General features: G+C 37.2%; 2 protein-coding genes across 2 annotated transcripts in view; one reads left to right on the forward strand and one right to left on the reverse strand.

The window, feature by feature from the left end:
- LOC149261729 (EIN3-binding F-box protein 1-like) overlaps positions 1 to 19,101 on the forward strand; it is a 28,172-nt gene extending 9,071 nt beyond the window's left edge. The window contains exon 3 of the mRNA XM_089370769.1: positions 17,450 to 19,101. Coding sequence (XP_089226895.1) covers positions 17,450 to 19,101 — 1,652 coding nt within the window. The remainder of the gene's footprint in view (positions 1 to 17,449) is intronic.
- Positions 19,102 to 19,123: 22 nt separating this feature from the next.
- LOC149261730 (alcohol dehydrogenase 1-like) lies at positions 19,124 to 21,131 on the reverse strand. The gene is made up of 8 exons (XM_089370773.1): positions 21,002 to 21,131; positions 20,692 to 20,828; positions 20,450 to 20,496; positions 19,995 to 20,320; positions 19,803 to 19,885; positions 19,546 to 19,621; positions 19,345 to 19,406; positions 19,124 to 19,258 (listed from the first exon to the last, which is right to left on the reverse strand). Exons 1-8 carry the CDS (start codon positions 21,039 to 21,041, stop codon positions 19,124 to 19,126), a joined length of 906 nt encoding a protein of 301 aa, XP_089226899.1. The 5' UTR covers positions 21,042 to 21,131.
- Between the last annotated feature and the right edge of the window lie 403 nt (positions 21,132 to 21,534).

Consider the following 21,534-nt stretch of genomic DNA (forward strand, 5'->3'; position numbering starts at 1 on the left):
ACTCGGTTACTTAAGGATGGATAGCAACCTAGAGTTGTCCTCCCATATATACCCAAAGGTACGTGGAGGTCTAGTTCGTATAAGCATTGTCTAATGCAAAACAGGGTAGTGAGAGCATTCCCATATACTTTATGTACTGTAACACCACCCTATATACCCGAAGGTACGTGGACGAGCTACGATATACTCATGTACGTGGAATGAGGTATCACACTTGGGATGTATTGTAGACAAGTTAGCGACAACTGCTTTGTTTTACGACGCTGAAACATGTCTCTAGCCTAGAACTAATAAATGTTCTCGTTAATGGAAATTCTCCATTAGGTAAATTGATGTTTATTTTAAGTTGAACTTGCTTAGGAATTTTCCCTTCAAGTTCACCACGTGATGTATTCTGAAATTCATAGGAATGAAACTATCATGATAAGCATTCTTTCCATTCAATTTAACAATGAAAATCCTAGCTACTTAGGGATAGAGCAATCAGATTTCTTTTGATCAAAGAGCAAAGAGCACAATCTAAATGCAAATTCCCTACACTATTCCTATCAGCACACACAAACTTTTTCCAATGCAACATGCATGTATTTCTTTTCGATTTCCCTTAATGTGAATGAACAAAAAGGAAAACTAATGCACAATCGATCAATAAAATCTTTTCATAAAAATGACGATTTTGCGACAATTTCTTTTCAAGGAAAGGAAGACTTTACGACACTTTAGTTTTCAAAGGAATGAGGAATTAAGACACTTTCAACAAAAATACTAATCATATGCACACATCAATCAATCGATCTTTGATGAATGAAGATTTTACGACAATTCAATTTTCGAAGGAAAAGATGATTTTACGACACTTTCTTTCGCTAAAGATCAATCGACCAAAAACTAACTTTTGTCTATTGAAAATGACAAAGTAAATACATAAGAAACATTTATAAATCCTAGTCTAAGTAGGGCCAAGTAAGGAGATGAAAAACTATTTTTAGACACAAGACATCATTGACATTCAGCAAATCATTCAAATAGGAGAAAATTGGCAAAAAACTTCAGCTCCTAGATGGGAAATTGACCCTCAAGGGATCAGTGCAGGTAGCAGTGAGAGACAGTGCGCTTCAGTGCACTGGATTTATGTGGGAAGTGCATTGCAGTGCACTGTGTCCTTCATTGGGTTGTGCTGGTGACAGTGAGCCATTTTGAAGGCAATTTGACACAATTTTGGCTCAATTTTCAATGAAAGAAGACTAAAATTCAATCAACGACCACAAGTACAGTATGTAGAAATGTCTTAAGAGGCTGATAAGCTACTAATATGGATGATCGCTCCCCAGTGGAGTCGCCAATTTGTTTTGGGAAGTTTTAGTGTCTACGGATAAACGCTTAAACCCCTAGACTAGTAGCTAAGTCTAGAACAACAGTGCAAAGCATTCTCTACTTTTTCTATGACCAATAGATTAAATAAGACAGTAAAGAAGCCTACATGAAGCTTCCGCTTACTCCTTATCTCCCTTGACCAATTCTGTCGCTCCTCTCTGTACTTAATCCACTTGAAAAGTACCTGCACACAGACAGAAGACAAAAACCGATCAAAGCATATGATAATGATCTATTGATTAAACATAGCATGGAATCAAGTACATAATACACATATGAAAGCATCAATGGACAATACAAGCATATGGAAAAAGCTTTGAACACTTTATTAGTAAAAGGAAGAGTTACAACCCAATTTGCTTGATTCAGCATCACTCCTCCAGTTCAATCCCATCCTCTCCTCATAACAAGCAAGACATTTTGACATCATTACAATACTTGAAATCAACTCAAGTCTCATACTAACAACATCTCCCTATAATTCAATGATTTCCAGCCCCTGATCACTTAGATGAGTGGTCTTTTATAGGTGAATGAAGGAAGTTATACCATAAATGGTGACAATGAATGCCCTCCCAAACTTAGAATTTAGTTACATGGAGGAAGGGATAAAGGGATTGATGTTCCTTAACTCCCTACCTCATCCAAATTCGAGCCCAAAGGAGTAGATAAACTTGGGAAACTTCTAGATGCATCCAATGGATAAGAATATCCCAAACCCCAATGAAAGTTTGCTCAAATTTGCCCAGCACAGGCCAAAGAGGGTGCAAGTGCACTGAATAGCACCCTAATAGTGTACTGGACTGCATTGCAGTGCACCCTGATGAAGGCCTGCCTGTGCTGATCTTCTTAGAGGCAGTTTTTGGATGATTTCAGTCATGGAATCTCTTGGGAAGGAGGCATTCTGATGGTTGACTTCATTTAGGGCATGTAACAACTTAATTAGGGTTTGATGGGCCTTAATAGTACTAATCTGTAAGTCGAGGTTGATGTGCCCAAATGGATCTATAACAATGATGTCTTGAGGGAAGCTGATTGTATGAAAACTCTATTTGTATTGACCACCATGGGCATGAGTGAATTGTAGAATGGGGTTCACATGTGCAATGAGAATTTCCTCAACTTGTGTTAAATTTTGAAGGACATATGGTTGTTTACTAGCGTCCATGTTGTTCATATGAGAAAAACGTTTGGTAGATTTAGATGATGGACAATGAAAGCAAGAAAGGATACCATTAAAAGCATTGTTTTCATACCTAGGTATGATTCTTTGCATATTGTGCAAACATGCATGGTGGACAGTTTATCTATTCTTTGTTGAAAGCGACAACGTTCATCATTAAGGGGGGGTTATATTGGTTTGAGGAAGGTGAGATGAGTTGGTTTGCATAGTTGGGAAAGCACTTGAGGTGGGAAGGGATGTAGTGGAAGTAGTAGGTTTTTTGCAGTTTTTATAAAGAAGTCGTCGGCGTGCATTTATTGTATCTTTGTGTTGTGCATAAAGAAGGCGTATTCGTTCATTTTTCTTCGCATTGTGACTATTGCTTGGCATACCTAAGCAAGTAGAAATATTTTGTCGTTAGTTTGGAGACATAAGAAACTTAGAGTGAATCATAAACGAGTTTTGTATGCATAGAAAATGTGTTACAAGTTTTAGAATTCCATCTTTTTATTTGAACATCATTGAACGATAGCAAGAATAGGTAAACAAACAAACATGCAATTTATAGACACATAAATGATGGAGTAAGAATGAATTGACATTGCTGCAGATGTTGATATATAGGTTATGTAAATTTTGAAGGGGTAAGCATACATATGTTGGAATTATTAAACAAGAGTATTGCCAAAATATATGCTATTGTAGCATCAAACATTGATAGGAGAAGAGCAACATACTAAAATTTTCAATTTTTTTTTTTTAAATTTGAGAGTCATTAAATGATAGCATGAATAGATAAACAAGCAAAAGATCAATGTATAGACATATAAACAATGGAGGAAAATAATGAATTGAAGTTTCTACAGATGTTGATATCTATATTATGTAAATTGTGAAGGGGTAAACATACATATTTTGGAATTATTGAAAAATAGTATTGTCAAAGAAAGTGTGTAGCACAACAACATGGATGTAATTTACAATATTATGGAACAATGAGCTATGCAGAAATGATACTTCATGTAAAAAACAGTAGCGTTCCTTGCAACCATGAAGAAAATTCAAAGGCGGCAAATAACAGGTCGTTGCATAGTAGAAATTGCTTGAATGTCCTTGAGGACCTCCTTGCATGCAAAGTCATATTGAATTTCTTCTGAATTAACCAGTATTGGTTGCAAGTGCTCAACACCATTGAAGGAGTTTGTTTTGATGGAAAGTGTCAGTAGGGAGCAGCAGCTTGAAATCCGGCCACAAATTTCTTGGAGATCAGTTGGTTCGATAAAAACAAGGAACAAGTCTTTTGTTGTGATGCTCATGAGCTCATTTCCTATGTTATTGAAAGTTGTGATGTTTTCTAGGTGCCCGGTGTGGTCATGTAACTCAATTTTAAGTTTGTAACGGTAGTCACATTCTGGGAAGTCTTTTACACTTTGTACAATGTTAGATATTTTTAGAATGGTGAACCACTTTTTTCATGCATTGCTTTCCATTGAAATTTAATGGACATGCAAGAAAATAGAAGTCGTCCATGTGAAGAGCAGTCACAATTGCACGAAACAAAACCCATATTGCTTTCTCAGAGGCTTGCATGCAAGTAATTTCATGAATCGTCTTTTGTGCTAGGGCTCATTTGGAAGCAACACCGTAGTTTCTACTCAAAGATGGAGAGGAAGAGCTATAGCCTGTTTCACAAAACCATGTATGGATTTGCTGAGTTTCTTCAATTTTTGGATTTATGACGAGAGTGCTAGTTGAGTCTGTCCCTATGGTGATTCCATTAAATTCATATACACAACCTCCTTCGATTGAAAGGATTGGTAGGTTTTAGAAGAGCACAATTCATCAAGGTTCTATCTTATAGAGTCACAATGATCTCCCCATAGTGCCACATCAATGCTAAAACCCGACTTGTCCTTTAATGTGAGTGTTTTCCTTAGTGTTTCAGTTCCATATCTTCATCGAATTTTTGAGGCGGGTGAGGTGGAACTAACAACACCAATGAAATCTACATTGGTATTTGGGCTTACAGATTTGATTTCAATGATAGTTTTGAAATGAAATCTCTGATAAGGAAAGGTTGGGTAATCTACGAAACATAGATTTACAGTGGATGCAACAAACAAGTAAATCTCCCATTTGTTCTTTAGATGGTTGTAGTTTGAGTTTGCTTCTTTAAATGTGCCATTTGAAATAATGTATAGCTGCCTAACTTGGATTAGATTATAAAGAGATTCAACCAATTCAACAATACCCACAAAATTCAAAACATTTTTCCTTGAGGGACATTTTTTTGTATGGTTGTAGTCGTAGAAATACCTAGTCACCTACATCAAAACTTCTTTAGTTGTGATGTTGATCTACATTTTGTTTCATTCTATTTTGTGCCAAAGTGAGGTTATCCTTTAAGAGTTGAAGAACTTGTTCTTGATGCTCGATGTGATCTTCCACTACTTGGAACTTAGAATTTTCTCTTAAAGATGATGTGATGGATGGTGGATGATATCCATAAAGTGCCATAAAAGGGGTCATTTTTGCTGCAGTATGGAAGGAAGTGTTATACCACCATTCAACCAAAGGAAAACACTTGGCCCATTGTGTTTGTTTATCAGATACAAAGAAACAAAGATATCATTCCAAACATGTGTTCACTATCTCAGTTGGCTCATTAGTTTGAGGATGATAAGATGAGCTATGAGCTAACTGAGTGCTCAGACAAGAAAATAATTTCGTTCAAAAATTTCTAGTGAAAATGGGATCTCTGTCACTTACAATAAGCTTTGGGTTTCCATGTATCTTTTGTATTGTTTCCATAAATGCAGTAGCAACTGTACTGGATTTAAATGGATGATATAATGAAAAAAAGTGTGCATACTTGGTAAGTATATCAACTACCACCATGATGACACTCTTTCCTTTAGACTTCATTAAACATGTGATAAAATCCATTGAAACCTCCTCCCAACATTGACTTGGAATGGATAAAGGTTGTAACAAACCTGGGGTCCTAATTGTCTCAACTTTATTTTTTTGGCAAACCAAACATTCCACCACAAATTTTTGAATATCAGATTTAAAGCCATCGCAAAAAAATTCCTTCTTAACCCTGTGGTATGTTTTTAAAAATTCTGAGTGCCTTCCTAATGGAGAGGTGTGAAATTCCAGAAGAATATTTTGTTTGAGTTGGGAATTCATATAGAGATATAAGTGATCTTTTTACCATAACGAATCATTTTTCCAGATAAATGTGTTAGATGTATTGGGATCTTGCTGCAACTTTTGAATGAGTGCCCACACTTCTTCATCATTCTTTCTTTAATCCCTTACTTCATTTATCCAATCTGGTTGGATAATAGAAATGGCACAAAGCAATGCTTCCACATCCTCACCCTTTCTTGAGAGTGCATCTGCAACAACATTTTGCTTCCCTTTTTTGTAGATGATTTCAAAGTCATACCCCAACACCTTAGTGACCCATTTTTGCTTCTCTTTTGAAGATAATATTTGTTATAAAAATGATTTAAGACTATCATGATACTTTTTTACCTTGAGGTGTCTTCCCATTAGGTAAGGTTTCCATTTCTTAAGTGCTTGTAATATTACCAACATTTCATTCCCGTAAATAGCTTTGTGTAAATACTTTCCTTTGGTTGGACGACTTTCAAAAGCAATGGATCCTCCTTCTTGCATTAAAACAACACCAATTCCATTTCCTGAGACATCACATTCCCTAATAAAGGTTTTTGTGAAGTATGGCATAGCTAATACTAGTGCTTGGCACATTACCTCTTTAAGATGTTGAAAGGCCTTCGTTGCTTCTGGAGTCCAAGAAAATGCATCTTTCTTCAGTAATGTTGTTAGAGATTCTGCTATTCTCCCATAATTCTTAACAAACTTGTGATAATACCCTGTAAACCCGATAAATACTCGTAGATGCTTTATGGATGTGGGAATTTTCCATTCCTTAATGGATTTAATTTTGCTAGGGTCTACCTTAACACCTTCATGGGATACAATATGACCCAGATATTCCACCACCTATACTCCAAAGAAAAATTTGGAAGTTTTTTCATATAATTGATTCTCTTCCAATCGTTTGAGCACCCTGTCAACATGTTGAACATGATCCTTCCAAGACTTGTTGTAGATTAGTATATCATCAAAAAATATTAACACCAAATTTCTAAGGAAGGGTTTGAAAATAGAATTCATCAAACCTTGAAATATAGAAGGTGCATTGGTAAGGCCAAAAGGCATGACAAAGAATTAATAATGAGCCTCATGAGTTCTAAATGTTGTTTTTGAAATGTCTTCAGTCTTCATTCTAATTTGATGATATCCTGAATGAAGATCCAACTTGGTGAAGTAAATTGCTCCATGTAATTCACCCAAAATTCATCAATGAATGGAATGGGAAATTTATCTTTAATAGTGAGATTGTTAAGCTCCCTATAATTCAGACACATGTGCCATGATCCATCCTTCTTGTGCACCAATACTAATAGAGCAAAGAAAGAACTTTGACTAGGTTGAATTATACCAGCCTCTAGCATTTCTGCAACCATACGTTCAATTTCACTCTTTTGGGCATATGGATATCTGTAAGGCCAGATATTTGGAGGACCACTTCCTGGAATCAAATGAATAGCATGGTCATGATCATGAATAGGTGGGAGGCCTTTAAGAGTCTCAAATACCTTGGAATGATTATCCAAGGCCTTTTGAAGATCTGGAGAAATAGATGATTTCAATGTGGGAACCTCTAGTGAACATAATTGTGAAATTATGCCTCGTTGTTCTTTCTTTAGAAGATTTGTCATGTTGTTAGAGCTGATTATCTTTCCCGATTTCCTTGTGATACCCCTTAATTCCACTTCCTTTTATTCTCAAAAAAATTTCTTGAAAATTAAAAGCTATTGTGCCCATTGGACTCCTAGTACAACATCAACACCACCCATTGGAATGGAAAGCATTGGACTATTCAATACATATTCTCCCATGGATAGCTTGATATTATGGAACTTTCTTTAGCAATTTATGATTCCTCCATTTTCAACAATCACTTGATGCACTTGTGCTGGATATAGGAAGTAATTCAATTCCTTGGTTATCTTACAATGAATAAAATTATTGGTACTACCTGAATCAGTCAACACTCTTACGTTTTTTTCTTGATATGTCCTTCTATCTTGAGAGTTTGAGGAGTGGTAATTCCTGCTAATGCATTACAAGATATGTCGTATTAATTTCTTCTTTCTCTAGGGTTTGTTCCTGGTGTATATCCTCTTCTTTTGACGTTTCTTGTTCCTTTTCTTCTTCCTCTTCACCATCTATGTAAAATAATTTCTTCTCAACACACTTATGACCTTTAATGTATTTGCTATCACAATTATAATAAAGCCCTTTTGCTCTTTTTTCTTCCAATTGTTGTGGTGTCAACCTTGTCGGTTGTGGAAGGCTAGGGGTAGCAACACTTCCCTCTTTATAGTTGTGAGTGGTAGGCTTCCTTGTGGCCATAATTTTGCTTTCAATTTTTCTTGCAACCTAAATGCCTTCTCCAATGAATTAGGTTCCCAAAGGTGAACCTCATGTTGGATCTTATCCTTTAAAGTCCCTATGAACACATCAATCCTATGCCCCTCTGGAATATCATTTACCCTTATATTCAATTTTTGGAAGTCCTCAATGTACTCCACCATTGAACCCTTTTGTTTGAGATTCATCAATTGACTAAAGAAGGTGTTGCTCTTCGTATCCTCATAATATGTTATCATTTCCTTTGTAAAAATTGACCAAGTGACAATTTTTTTACGGGGGAAAAGCTATCGATACTATACGAACTGATTGGGTTCCAAATATAAAGTTTCAATGCGTACCTTTTGTGTGTTTTGCACATTATGGAGATCAAAATATTGCTCCATCTGTAGTATCCATGTTACGGGATCCTTGCCATCAAACTTCCTCATATCAATATTTGAAACATGGTGGGTCTTCAATCCAAAGTTAGAGTCTATGAAATCATGATTAATATTTCTTTTGTTCTCATCATGAGTTTCCTTTACTACCATTTCGCCATTAAGAAGCATTTATTGTAGCAACTTTGTCAAATCTATCTTCAAATCTTCTATGTTTCCTTTAAGCTTTGCTTCCATGCCATCCATCTTAGCTTCCATGCCATCTATCTTAGTGCCCATACCATCCATCTTAGCTTCCATTCCATTATTTAAACCATCCATCTTAACTTCAGTGACTTTTGGTGAGAGCGAAACTTGTTGCACTTGGATTCGTAATTTTGATATATCATGTTTCATTTCCTCCTCTTCTTCATGTGTAATTGTATATAATTCGGGTTGCTTACTAGGTGTTTCCATTTTCTTTCTTTGGGTCATCAATTAATTATAATTGTGCTTCACAATGGCCTTTGAATTACTTCAAACTACTTTTTTAAACAAAACTTATGCAGATTTAAAAAAACTACATACCTTTTTTTTCGCTTTGTAGGATCGTGATATTGAATCTGATGTATCTCTGTAATTTCGGATCTCCAAGGTCTGAAATTTTGTCTTGTGGTAGCCCTCTGATTCTTCTTTCCAACCCCACAATTCAAATCACAATTGTATTCTCCAAGAAAGAGTTATGCCCAATCTCCCACGATGACCTGATTATTGACTAGTTCAGTAGACTGAACTTGTATGAAGTGCCACGTGTCACTTTTTTGACCTTCAACCCTGAAAACAATACCCAACAAACCAAGGTTCATCCTATTTCTTTCAATTTTATGAAATTCAAATCCAATTGTCAGAGAGAAAGTTATGACGATTTTCCCAAGGTCACCTGTTTGAGATGGAATTCTGAAGCCTGCAAAACCCCTAACTTCCTCGGCTTGTATCTCCGAAACTATAGCAATAAAATGTTTGAGATTCAGTGACAACATTCACCACGACTTCACCTCAAATGTATTTTGTTTTCAGCTACTGAAGCTTTGTAGAAAAAAAATATAGCGAAAATGCGACGATGACCTATTTGAAGTAGCGAAACCCTGTAATCCAAAGTTCTTATTCCAAATGTTATGCAACCAGCTCACAAAAAGATAGAAAAGATAGTTTCCAAACATTTGACGATAAACATAAATAATTATGGATTCAACCTCTAAGATAATTACCAAGAGATCTGGGTAAGGAGGTGTTGTAGCCATGTTGAGTGGAGGAGGATTAATCATTGCCTCCCCATTCTGAGGTGCCTCTAAATCAGTATCAGAATCTGAAATTATATGTCACTCCATTTTGTTCAGACGAACCACTATGTCATCCATATCATAACGAATATCTTATAGGATCCTCTTCAGTTCCTCTTGACTAGCAAATAGCTTGTAATTGTCTAGTTTCATGTCTCGTAGCACCATGTGAAGAAGAGTTTCCATCTTCTTATCAGTTGAAATTGAGTGCAAAAAATATAATCTTCTCTTCCTCCATTTTCCTGGATCGGGTACCCAATTGGTGTTGCCACTACAGATGACTTCTGAATTTGAATAATACAAGCCATCTCCAAATTCCTTTGCTTCAAGGGTGTGAATTTCCTTTCGAACTTTCAAAGGCACAATATCAAAAAAAAAATTCCACTGACTCCCAACCAAAGAGGCAATGATGCCTGGAGGTAGATGCCCCTCGTGTGCTTCCTCTTTGACTAAGAAGAATTTGACATGGTACCATGTGAGAGAAAAACATGCACGAAATATTGGCAAAGAGAAATTTAAACAACCCAAAAACTTGATGCTAATTCATAATAGGCCAAAATAGTAAGAAAATTACCTTAAAGACCAAGTAATAAGTGATGTATGGGGTGAAGTGAGCAACTAGAAATTCCAGACTAATATCATCGAGGAACCTACGACCAACTACGCCCAGACCAAAATAGGAAGTATAGTCGCAATAAAACAATCGAGACGAGAGAATAATCTTATGTCCCTTCTGGACTGATCCTTGTAGCATGAAATTGAGATGACAATTAAAAACAAACCGAAAAGGAACCACTATACCAGGCTCTAACAACCAAGGCAGGACAATTAAATGTTATTCCTAATGGCTTGATAGTTTGAAGCTCTATGAAGAGTAGAACAACAACCAACTCAAAGGAGGGACCAAAGGAGGAGTTATTTAGGAAAAAACAAAGAACATTGGTGATCGTCGCTTAACCCCATGAGACTCCTTGAAATATTTCTTGCCACAGGGCTACAATGGAATAATAATCGACTGAAAAAACACACACCAGTAATTGTTCCTATATTTTATATGGCGAGAGATAGTGAAATAAGAGACAATGTGGTGATTTTCATAGTCCAGTAGCGAGAATGTTCCCGTACTAAAGACCCACAAAGGTTCTTAAGAGAACGTAAGTGAGTAAGAGAGGAGGACATGGAACAAGTTACCAAAGCACACCTAGAGTGGAATACAGACAATAATTGCCACCATGTATACACGATGGAAGTTCGCCACCCTGGGATATCAAACAAAACAAGATACAAGGCTACAAAATTGGAGTCTGTATATAGAGAACATGAAGTCGTGGTGAGAGAAGATGTAGCAAAAATGCTAAGTGTGCTTCTTCTCCTTGGGATAATCCATACCAATAACCTATATGATTAAGACATTAATGCTTCGTGATCGACTATCAGGTAGCATCTGAGCCACATCCAATCACCCAAAATTTTGTAGCACCTCCATACTTATAACGATGAAGTAGATTGAATGTCGAGATAGTTTAGAAAACCTAGATACACCGCCCCCCATTGTTGCAAATTTAATGCAATAATCCTCACAACATACAACAGGAATGTGTGAATTAATTCCCCGCCACACATGATTTGTTTTAGGCCAAGTGGAGGTCATGCCTCTCACTCAGAAGGTTGCCTCCAACTTGGCCGAACGATCCCATTGTATGCCACTCATTACCAAGAGGAAGGAACTGATGCCAGAAACTGTAGGTTTTGGTGATTATGACGATTGAATTTCAATGAAACACCCCTATCGAGGAACATCATGTGGCCTTTGTTCCTATCCTAATCCACCCATTGTTGCAGTTTCTGGATAGAGTCGCAACATTTCTATTCAACCATTCCTCATCCAGTGCTAATTCTTTCTCACAACTTCCCCATTTAGCTAGACAATTTGTAGCCTTGTTACCCTCCTGTTTGGTGTGGACAGGGATCACATAGTCAAAAGTTAACAATAGATCCCTTATATTATTTGCAGGTTCCTGAAGGTGCCAACTGCTGATAAATTTGTTAGTGGATGACCTAAAAGGAGTTTTTGCACCATATTGATCACTATTTGAGAGTCCCCATCAATTTGTAACAAGCATATCCCCTTTCTTGCAACGATTTGAAGGCCTTTCTTTAATGCCCAAAATTATGCCAAATTGTTAGAAGTTTCCCCACAAGAGAAAGCATAAACATGAACACACATCATGTTTTCATCTCGCAAGGTTCCACCAAACCCAGCTTCACCTGAGTTACCTTTTGTAGCGCCATCAAAACTCAAAACGAAAAAGGATTGTAGGGGGATGTAAGAGAGCTCTTTTCAATCAAGCATGGACTGTGAACAATATATGAAGGAAAAACCTTGTCAACTTCCAATTTTAATTTTTTTTTAAACAAACAAAACTTATGCATCCATATTACCATCTCCCAAATCTGGCGGGTGTGCTAGCAAGGTCCCTCTGCTATTGGTACAAATTGTTTCTTGCACCACATGAGAAGGTCTACATCTACCTTCGAATAGCCTTATGTTTCTCTCTTTCCATAAATTCCATATTGAGAAACCTAAAATTGGTTTCCAAGCCCTTAGTATCCATGGATGCTTAGGCTTTGTTTGAAACCATTCAATCATCCAACTTTTGATATCCAATGCAGTTGGAAAATGGAAAATATCGATTAAACAGGGCGTGAGAAAACTTCCATATTCGTTGCGAATAGGTGCACGAAATGAACAAGTGATTTGTTGTCTCCTCTTTCTGTAAACATAATGTGCATCTTGATGGCCCCTCAAAGCCTATCCTTTGCAAACTCCCCAAGTGAGTGCTCTACCCCACGCTATCATCCAAAGAAAAATGGAGACTTTGGGCCATCCACAGCTCTTCCAGATATTACCCCAAATGTGATTATCCCCCTAAGATTGCATGCCAAGTAATACAGAGTATGCGTCTCCTATAGAGAAGGTACCTGATTATTGTTTCCCCCAATGCAGTATATTAATTTTAGAAGAGAATCTTAACCTTAATTGTTGCAAGTATCTGTGAAGATCGACCCAAGAAAAGAAATTATTTGAATTTTCCCATGCAAATTGAGTTTTCCATTGTCTCCAACCATGAAGTGGTTCCAAAGGACTCGAATAATCTGCTACTTTAAAAAAACCTTGGGATTGTATCCACAATTGTATTTCATTAAAATGTCTTCTTTCACTTAAGGGAGGATATTGTTGCCATGAGTCCTCCCAAAAAAAAAAAAGCAATTTTACTATCTCTTATCTCCTAGAAAACATATTTTTTCACCAAGTCCTTCACCTCATAAGCCCAATTCCATATTTGTGAACCTTTTATAGAATCTTGTAGTTGTAATCTATCTTCCAGTCAAACAACAATCAAGTATTTCCTCTCCCAAATCTTTTTCCAGACTTGATTACCTCCCTGTACCCATAACTACCACAACTTCATTGCATAAGCCTTGCTCATAAGATAGGGATCCCTAAAGCCCAAAGCACCATTTAATTCCACTAAAATCAAGTTTTCCCAATTAAATATCTCCATCTTATTCAAAATATCTATCAAAGCTAAAAAGGAAAAAAAAACTTCCCAATCGTCATAAAGTTAAAATAAAAACTAAAAGGAAAAAAAAATGTTCCCAATGCATGAAAGGTCCACGAAAATTATAAAGAGAGGTTACAAAGGATAACTGAATTTAGCAATCGGAGTAGATCACAGGAAATGAGTCTCGTACAAAGGTGCAGGAAATAACCATGGATGAATTATGTCAATTGTCTAATGTTCTCGTGGATCTATCATGGGTCATTGGTCGTAGTGGATGAACTAATGCTTATTGAACTTTTGTTAAGTGGTATGTTCTTGGCCTCTTGAATTGAAATATTATTATGCTAAAATATAACTTTAAAATAGTTATTTAACTAAATTAAAATTAAACAAATTTTAATCACTGAAAATTTAGTTATAATATTAACCAAAAAAATACATTTTATAACAAACTATTCATAAATTAAATGTTGGGCATTTAATAACACGTTAATCCAGATATATGAATGTGAGCATCTAACGCATCCCAAATATTACCATACATCATAATGCATATCACACTATTATTATCCGCGCGGTATAACGCATTGGGTGATGGGTTGATCCTTGAATTAATTCAAAGTTGACTAAAAATCAAATGAATACAAATAAACTAGCAATTGCCCCAAAAGGTGCAAAGAGAGGCCGATAGAAATGTTAAATTGAAAGAATTGTATTTTGGTTTAAAATAATAAAAATTGTTCAGGACTACACCACTGAATATAAGAAATCAGCAAGCTTGCTAAATCTCAAAGTAGAAGTTCCTCAAACGTTGATAAAAAATTGAGGAGAACTACATGGCTACATCAGAAAGGAATTTACCCCATTTGAAGTAAAGAACCTTAATGATTCTGGTAAGAAGGCTCTATTTATTGAGTACAAGAACAGAAAACCAGCAGTAAGTGGGGAAATGGAAAACCAAGGAAAGGCAAACGAACAGAAATATGACTTTCACCGCTGCTTAGTGACTCAAAAGACAACACCAGGAATCACTACAATCATTGCAGTGTTGATTTATGGGCACACAGAGATATAATGCTGGAAATTACACCTGAAATTATATCCTACAATTTGGAAGAAAACATCTACAAGAATGTTGAGGGACAAAACTGGAAAGTTTCCAGAAGAGAAGAATATCGCTTATATGAGTGCAGACCACCAACTAAAGAGGACACATTATTTAATCCATTGTCACATATTTAAAAGCATATGTCACCTTTTGAGGTGTTTTGGGATAAGGACACAATGTTGAGGTCTTCTCTACAGATTTAGAGGCTAGCTCTTTCCTTATGGAGATGACAAGTAGCATTGTGGGCCTATTTTATTCACTCAAAGGGAAAAAAAGGAGGATACCAGGGTCTTTTGTAAAGAAATATTATTTTATTATTCAGGTTTTAATTTGAATGTTATAAATAGAAAAGAGGATTCACTTGCTAAAGTCACGGTTGGAGTTGTGGCAGTTCCTCTACAAGCTTAGTTGAAAAACATTTGGGAGAATGCAATTAAGGGGCAAATTCAATGTGAGGTTTTCGCTCTATGTTTCTCTTTTATCGATGACTAGGTTTTTTTGCAAGGATTGCCATTGTTTTTCCAACTGATATAAGCTTTGAAGAAGGTCAGTCTTTCTCCAATAAGAGGACGTTAGGGTTTAGGTTTTGCTAATGGTAAATATCTTAAATACTGGCAATAATTCTAGACCTTGCTTTAGCATATCACAACATTTGCACTTGCAATGATTATATCAGATCCGGTTTAATATTGCTAAAAAAGGAATGGATGTTTTTACTTTGAGACGAATTACAAAGAGTGGGCCAAATGACTTCATTCAAAATTTTCAGTTGACAGTTTAATAGTTTAATGGTTGGAATATTTTCTTAAGGCTATACTATTTAAGGGCATATTCAGTTTAAGGCAGAATCAAGAGAGTAATACTTCACTTGGAATTATTTGTATAGCATTTTAGATGTTTTTGTTTTCATTCATTTGCAATCACTATTTCTTATGATAACATTGATATATGCCATACTTTGAAATATTATCTCATTGCTTATATTGTGAGCATACACACGTACTGAGACAACGCTTCAAATTGATAACCACAACGACTTACAACCTAACACTTTGATAAGCGCTATTTGAGCGTGTCAATACCCACTGGTTCTAGAGATATTGGATATGACTCAAATTCGCTGCATTTTTGTGAATAAGATCACTCTCTTAAGGAGTAATACATGAAGCAAAAATGATTTATCACAAAATCTTATGGTCTTCAGTTGCAATTTTTGAATGGTATTTAAAATTGGCCTTTATGGATTACTTGTTGCAATTTCCATACGTGAATGGTCTCTATCTAAACAGGGGTTTTAGATTCAGCATTACCTTGTGACTTGAATCAATCTAATTTTATAACAAATTATGCATCACTTGGGATACTTCACAATTGTTCTCAACATTAATCTACATTTTGTAATCATTTAAGCATCACTTTGGGATTACTTCACACTTGTTCTCAACATTAATCTACTTGTTTGTAACCATTTAAGCATTCACTTCGGGGGTATTTCACACTTGATCTCAACATTTGCAAATTCTCACATCTTTGACGAATGAATTGATTTGATTGAGTTAAGTATAAGAGTAGTCAATTCATGCTAGTATTTTCCAATTTCTCTCCCAACAATCTAAGTTTAAATTGATCATGCGGATTCCCCCTGGGATAGGCAGTCTCCTTGGTCGGGCAAGGCCATCAAGGTGTCATGCTAGTATTTTCCAATTTCTCTCCCAACAATCTAAGTTTAAATTGATCATGCGGATTCCCCCTGGGATAGGCAGTCTCCTTGGTCGGGCAAGGCCATCAAGGTGACAGTGAGTGGCTTGCGTATTATGCGTCCAGGTTGTCCCATTGAGGTTAGGACTTTTCCTCCTAGGTGATAATTTGAGTGGTAACAGTGAGTTTGGGTGATATTTATGAGTTAAACTTTAAAGAATAAGTCGGGATTGATTCAGATTCAGCTGATTAGACTCCGTTTCCTCTTAAAACATAGTCAAACTCCCGACTCCACTTGGACTGCGAAGAGTCTAATAACACTGCCAAGAAGCTTCGTATGGCATAAATTGCAGAGCAGTAAAGGCATTTGTGGACTGAAAATAAAATGTCATACAGATCAACTTGGTTAATAATTTACTCAGTCCATCTATATTTAAGAAGCACATCTATAATAATTGAAAAGCCACTGACCTTGAAGAAGAGGGGATGGTTGAGGTTCTGTTCCTCCATCTGTTTGAGGACTGCAAGCCAATCTACTCTTTTGGGCTTCATTATTCTCACCCACTTCATGATTAATTCAGATGGATCATCCTCTTCTGATAAACAAATTATATGTTTCATCAAGGCCTTGCTCCTTCCAGACAACTTTGGAGGCAGAGCTTCTATGAGCCTTTTTTTGCATCTTATCCAATCCATTGTCGTCTACATCAGCCCACCTCAATCCCTTGCCCTTTACTTGCTGGTTGTCTTTATCTCCCCAACATCAGAATCTGATTCGTCCTCTGCATCTTCAACCTCAAATTCATAATACTTTTCTTCTTCGGTTGTCGCTGTTGCTATCGTTAATGGGTGTCCGGGGCTTTAATGTTTTGGACTTTTGATTTGTGGATTTTAAATCATTTGCTACGTTTCTTTCCATCCATTTTACCTTGTGCTTTTGCTTGTTCTTGCTGGGTTTAAGGCAACCTTTGACTATCATTTAGCATCTTAGGAGCAGGAGCCTTGGTTTTGTCTAGTTTTAGGCCTTCAGCTGCTGTGTAATTATTTGAATAATTAATCTTAATATTAACTTAAAAGGGATAAACGTATTATCACTCTATTCATCAATCTGGAATTATTCTCTGAACGATCTGTGGGTTTGTTTCAACTTTTCAAGTATGGTAGATGATTTACGAGGGTTGGTTGTGATCTGTTGGGTGCTATAGCTAAATTTCAGTCTTTATGTTTGGTTTATTTGCCATTGAGGTAGTAAAAAAATGACTGGTGCTATATATCTTTTGTGCTGAGGGTGTTATACCTTGGATCTGCAGGTGATGAAGACTTTGGAAGGCCTAAGTTTTCTGGTCATGTGGATACAGATCTTTTCTTGTCTCTTGCACCTCGAATGGAAGTACTTTTCCCTCCTCGGAAAAGCCTCCGTGGTAATTTCATCATACCATTCAGAGAGACAAAGCGAAGGCAAGAACAGAAAGATCTTATTAGCATGCTGCCTGATGAATGTCTTTTTGAAATATTCAGACATCTACCAGCAGCTCGAGACCGCAGCGTATCCGCGTGTGTGTCGAAGCGCTGGCTTATGCTCCAGAGCAGCATGCAGAGAAGTGAAATCAAGAGATCCAAGCCAAGCCCCAAAACTTGTGGAGAAACACCTAATAGAGACTGCTCAGAACAATGTAAACTGTGTCAAAAGAATGCAAGTTTTACTGAGAACAATTTTGAAGAGTTTTCCGATGATGGATTTGGTGAAGTGGAATATTTAGAGTCAGAGTCAACGGAGTTGGACGTAGGATGGAAAGGAACAGGTGAAAAGCAGCCAAGATGGGCTATTAGAGACCTGTCCAGGTGTTTGGAAGGAAAGAGAGCTACTGATATTAGGCTTGCAGCAATTTCTATAGGCATGGGTGGTCGAGGAGGACTAGGCAAGCTCAAAATCCGAGGAAATCACCCTTCCCGAGGGGTGAGTGATCTAGGTCTTAGTACAATTGGTCTTGGATGCCCAGCACTCAGGGTCTTATCTCTCTGGGATTGCCCCTTAATTAGCGGTAAGGGACTGTTGGCAATTGCTAAGGGCTGTCATCTGTTGGAAAAGCTTAACCTGTTCAATTGCCCATTGATTGGAGACAAGAGCTTGGAAGCTATTGTGGAAAATTGCCCTGGCTTATTAACCCTCAACATAGAAAGCTGCCCAAAAATCGGAAACAAGTCCCTGGAAGCAGTTGGGCAGCACTGTCCCAATCTTAAATCCTTATCCGTCAGTGATTGTTCTCTTGTTGGTGACCAAGGGATTATGTCTTTAGTGTCAAGTTCAACAAAGTTGGAGAAGGTGAAGCTGCAGGCCGTAAAAGTTACTAATCATACTTTAGCTGCTATCGGACTTTACTGCAAGAATTTAACTAAATTAACATTTGTAAATCTCCAGAAAGTCACAGAGAAGGGTTTTCAAGCTCTGGGAAATTCTTCAGTTATGCAAAAGCTGAAACTACTGTCAATTACCTGTTGTCGAGGATTAACAGACCCGGGTTTGGAGTCCATAGGACAAGGCTGCCCTAGTGCGCGCAAGTGTGAATTATTGTTTGACAAAGGTTTGAAAGCATTTACCAAAACTGCAATTTCGCTTGAGAATTTACAGTTAGAGGAACGCAATATGATATCTCACTTTGGCCTGATAGATGCTTTAGGAAGCTGTAGTGGAAAGCTGAAGGTGCTCACACTTGAAAAATGCACCGGGATCAAAGAGTCTGGACTTAGGGAAGTTTCAGTACCCACCTGTGAATCTTTGAAATCTCTTAATATTCGCTCATTCCCATTCCTTGGAAATGGATGCTTGGCTTTACTGGGACTCTGCAGGCATGGCACAAGATGCCATGGGCTTGGGACTCTTGTCGACCTCGACGAGACACGAGACACATACGGCAATAGACAGGCGGGATACCCATGTGATCAGCATATGCATAGTTGCTAAAACTGAGCGTATATTTACAATTTCAGAAGAGAGGGAAGGCAAGGCAGGGCAGACTAAATACGTCATGACAGGATTCGAAGGCTTGAATCATGGCCTTAACATTCCCCGTGCACTCGATACTGTAGTCCACCCCTCCATCAGTTTTCTCAGCAATAACCTGTAAAAGAATTTAATCAGCAGTTCTTGCAAGGCAAGGTAAAACTGTATTCAGCTTTAAAAGTTAATTAATATAAACTAAGTGACCTCTTGAACAGGCTTGGCGTGGTCCAGTGGGTTAATAAATTCTGTTACACCAAAGAGTTTTGCTGTAAAAGGATCAAAAAAATTAGAAAGGAAAGGCAATTCTTCAGTCAAACATATACACACTGACTCACAAATGACGGAAATGGGCAATTTAACATATATACACTGATTAACAAATGGTGGAAATGGTCAATTTTCAACCTTTTTCAAATCTTTCACTGTTTAAATCGATTCCAATTATTCGAGAAGCTCCTGCAATTCTTGCCCCTTCAGCAGCCTGCATAGATTAACCCAAACAAGATGCGTAACAGAAAACTAAAGGGTACACTCATGATATTGGTCCCAAAATATTCAGGAACAGTGCTGAACTGTTAAATAATCATCATAATCCATTAATGACTGTAAAATAAGAGTATTGACACGAACATAAAGAGAGTACACTTTTCGTTAGTACTTACACCAAGCCCAACAGCCCCAAGGCCAAATACTGCTACTGTTGAACCCTTCTTGGGTTTGGCTACATTCAAAGCCGCACCCATCCCTGAATCCACAGCAAAATGAAGTTTGCATGACATTTCTAATCTAGGAAACGATCATGGGTTTCACAATCATCAACCAAGTACATTAAGAAGTTCGCATGAAGTAGTTACCTGTTGAGGCACCACAACTCATAACACAGACTTTGTTAAGAGGGGCCTCTGGATTAATTTTGGCAACACAACCGGCATGAGCAACAGTGTACTCGCTGAAAGTCGATGTACCAAGGAAATGGTAAATCGGTTTCCCATCTTTTGAAAACCTTGTTTTTCCATCATTTATCATAACCCCTCTCTCAGTGTTAATTCTCAGAAGATCACACATGTTGCTCTCCTCTGACTTGCAGTGTTTGCATTCTCCACATTCTCCAGTAAATACAGGAAGCACAGTGTCACCCTCCTTGAGGTCAGTCACCCCTTCTCCAACACTCTCAACAACCCTGTGTCAACCAACCTATAGTTAGTGAACAATAAATCACAAAGTTTCTGTCTCGTTTTCCCTTCTGAAATTCTACATGCCTACTAGTATAACTAATTAATTTATTTTGAATAAAAAACAGAGTGCATACCCAGCTGCTTCATGTCCCAAAATGCGGGGAAAGAGAGGGGTTTGGCCCTGCAACAGAAAGCAGTATGAGTATCAGTAATTTAATTTCACTGTTGAAAATATGTAATAATCAATGTTTGTAGTGACTTAATTGTATAAAGAGGAAGCTAATGTATCATACAGTGCAGGGGAATGCCACATATCCAGACTTTAATTTTTATTGATGTTTAATAAATTTAGTTCCAATAATTTTTCAAAGCATACCTTTGCTTCACAGAAATAAAGGTCTGTATGACACAAGGCAGTGTAATGAATTTTAATTCTGACTTCCATTGCCTGTGGGGGAGCCACCTCCACTTCTTCAATCTTCAGAGGCTCCCCTGCTGCCCAGGCAACAGCAGCTGCAACAGATATACAAATATCAAAATATATCAGATTTCAAGAAGCACACATACAGTTTGCATAAATCCAACTTAACCCTGAAATTCAATTTTGCCCTGAAATGATATACATGAAATAAATAGAATGTGGCCATGACTCTTTGCACTGAACTGAACTCAACTGGAGTAATTACCTTTGCATTTGATAACCTGGCCTGCAGTAGAGCTCGCCATTTTCCTTTCTGCGCAAATGGTCTTCTCTCGCTATGGTAGTATTATGCAGGACAAACAAAGGCTTGCTTCTTGCGTTGGTGGTGAAGGCAGATATAGTTCTTGAATTTATATCCCACTTCCCTTGAAACACTGATAATCGAATGCGGTGAAGGCGTTGCGAAGTCAGGGATGCCATATTTGTCCGGATAAGCCTCCATGTCATTAGTTTGAATTAATGAGGGCATAGTTATCTGCAATATTTATGGAGTCCATGGTTATCTGGTGGCCTTACCTATCAGCCATACAGGATCTATGAAATCCGAGTCTGCGTTTTGCGTTTTTCCACTTAACTACTAACAGAAACGCTTGAACAATTTCCCGCTGAATGTGGATGCCAGGTGTCAGTCTCACAAACAAAAGGACGACGAAAAAGGTCTTTCAAAGGAAGGCCTATCGGCCTAATAAATAAATAAATAAATAAATATATATATATATATATATATATATATATATA

The sequence above is a fragment of the Pinus tabuliformis genome, chromosome 6 (genome assembly GCF_031772625.1).
Source record: "Pinus tabuliformis cultivar Carrire ecotype Pingquan chromosome 6, CPIR1, whole genome shotgun sequence".
Taxonomy (NCBI): Eukaryota; Viridiplantae; Streptophyta; class Pinopsida; order Pinales; family Pinaceae; genus Pinus; species Pinus tabuliformis.

What these genes read in the sequence shown, in the direction of transcription:
- LOC149261730 (XM_089370773.1), bottom strand. Translation starts at nt 21,041, where the DNA reads ATGGCGAGCTCTACTGCAGGCCAGGTTATCAAATGCAAAG. An exon ending in TTTATTTCTGTGAAGCAAAG is followed by an intron (nt 20,497 to 20,691) that starts GTATGCTTTGAA and finishes TTTCTGTTGCAG; the next exon opens with GGCCAAACCCCTCTCTTTCC. An exon ending in CAGTGAAAGATTTGAAAAAG is followed by an intron (nt 19,407 to 19,545) that starts GTTGAAAATTGA and finishes ATCCTTTTACAG; the next exon opens with CAAAACTCTTTGGTGTAACA.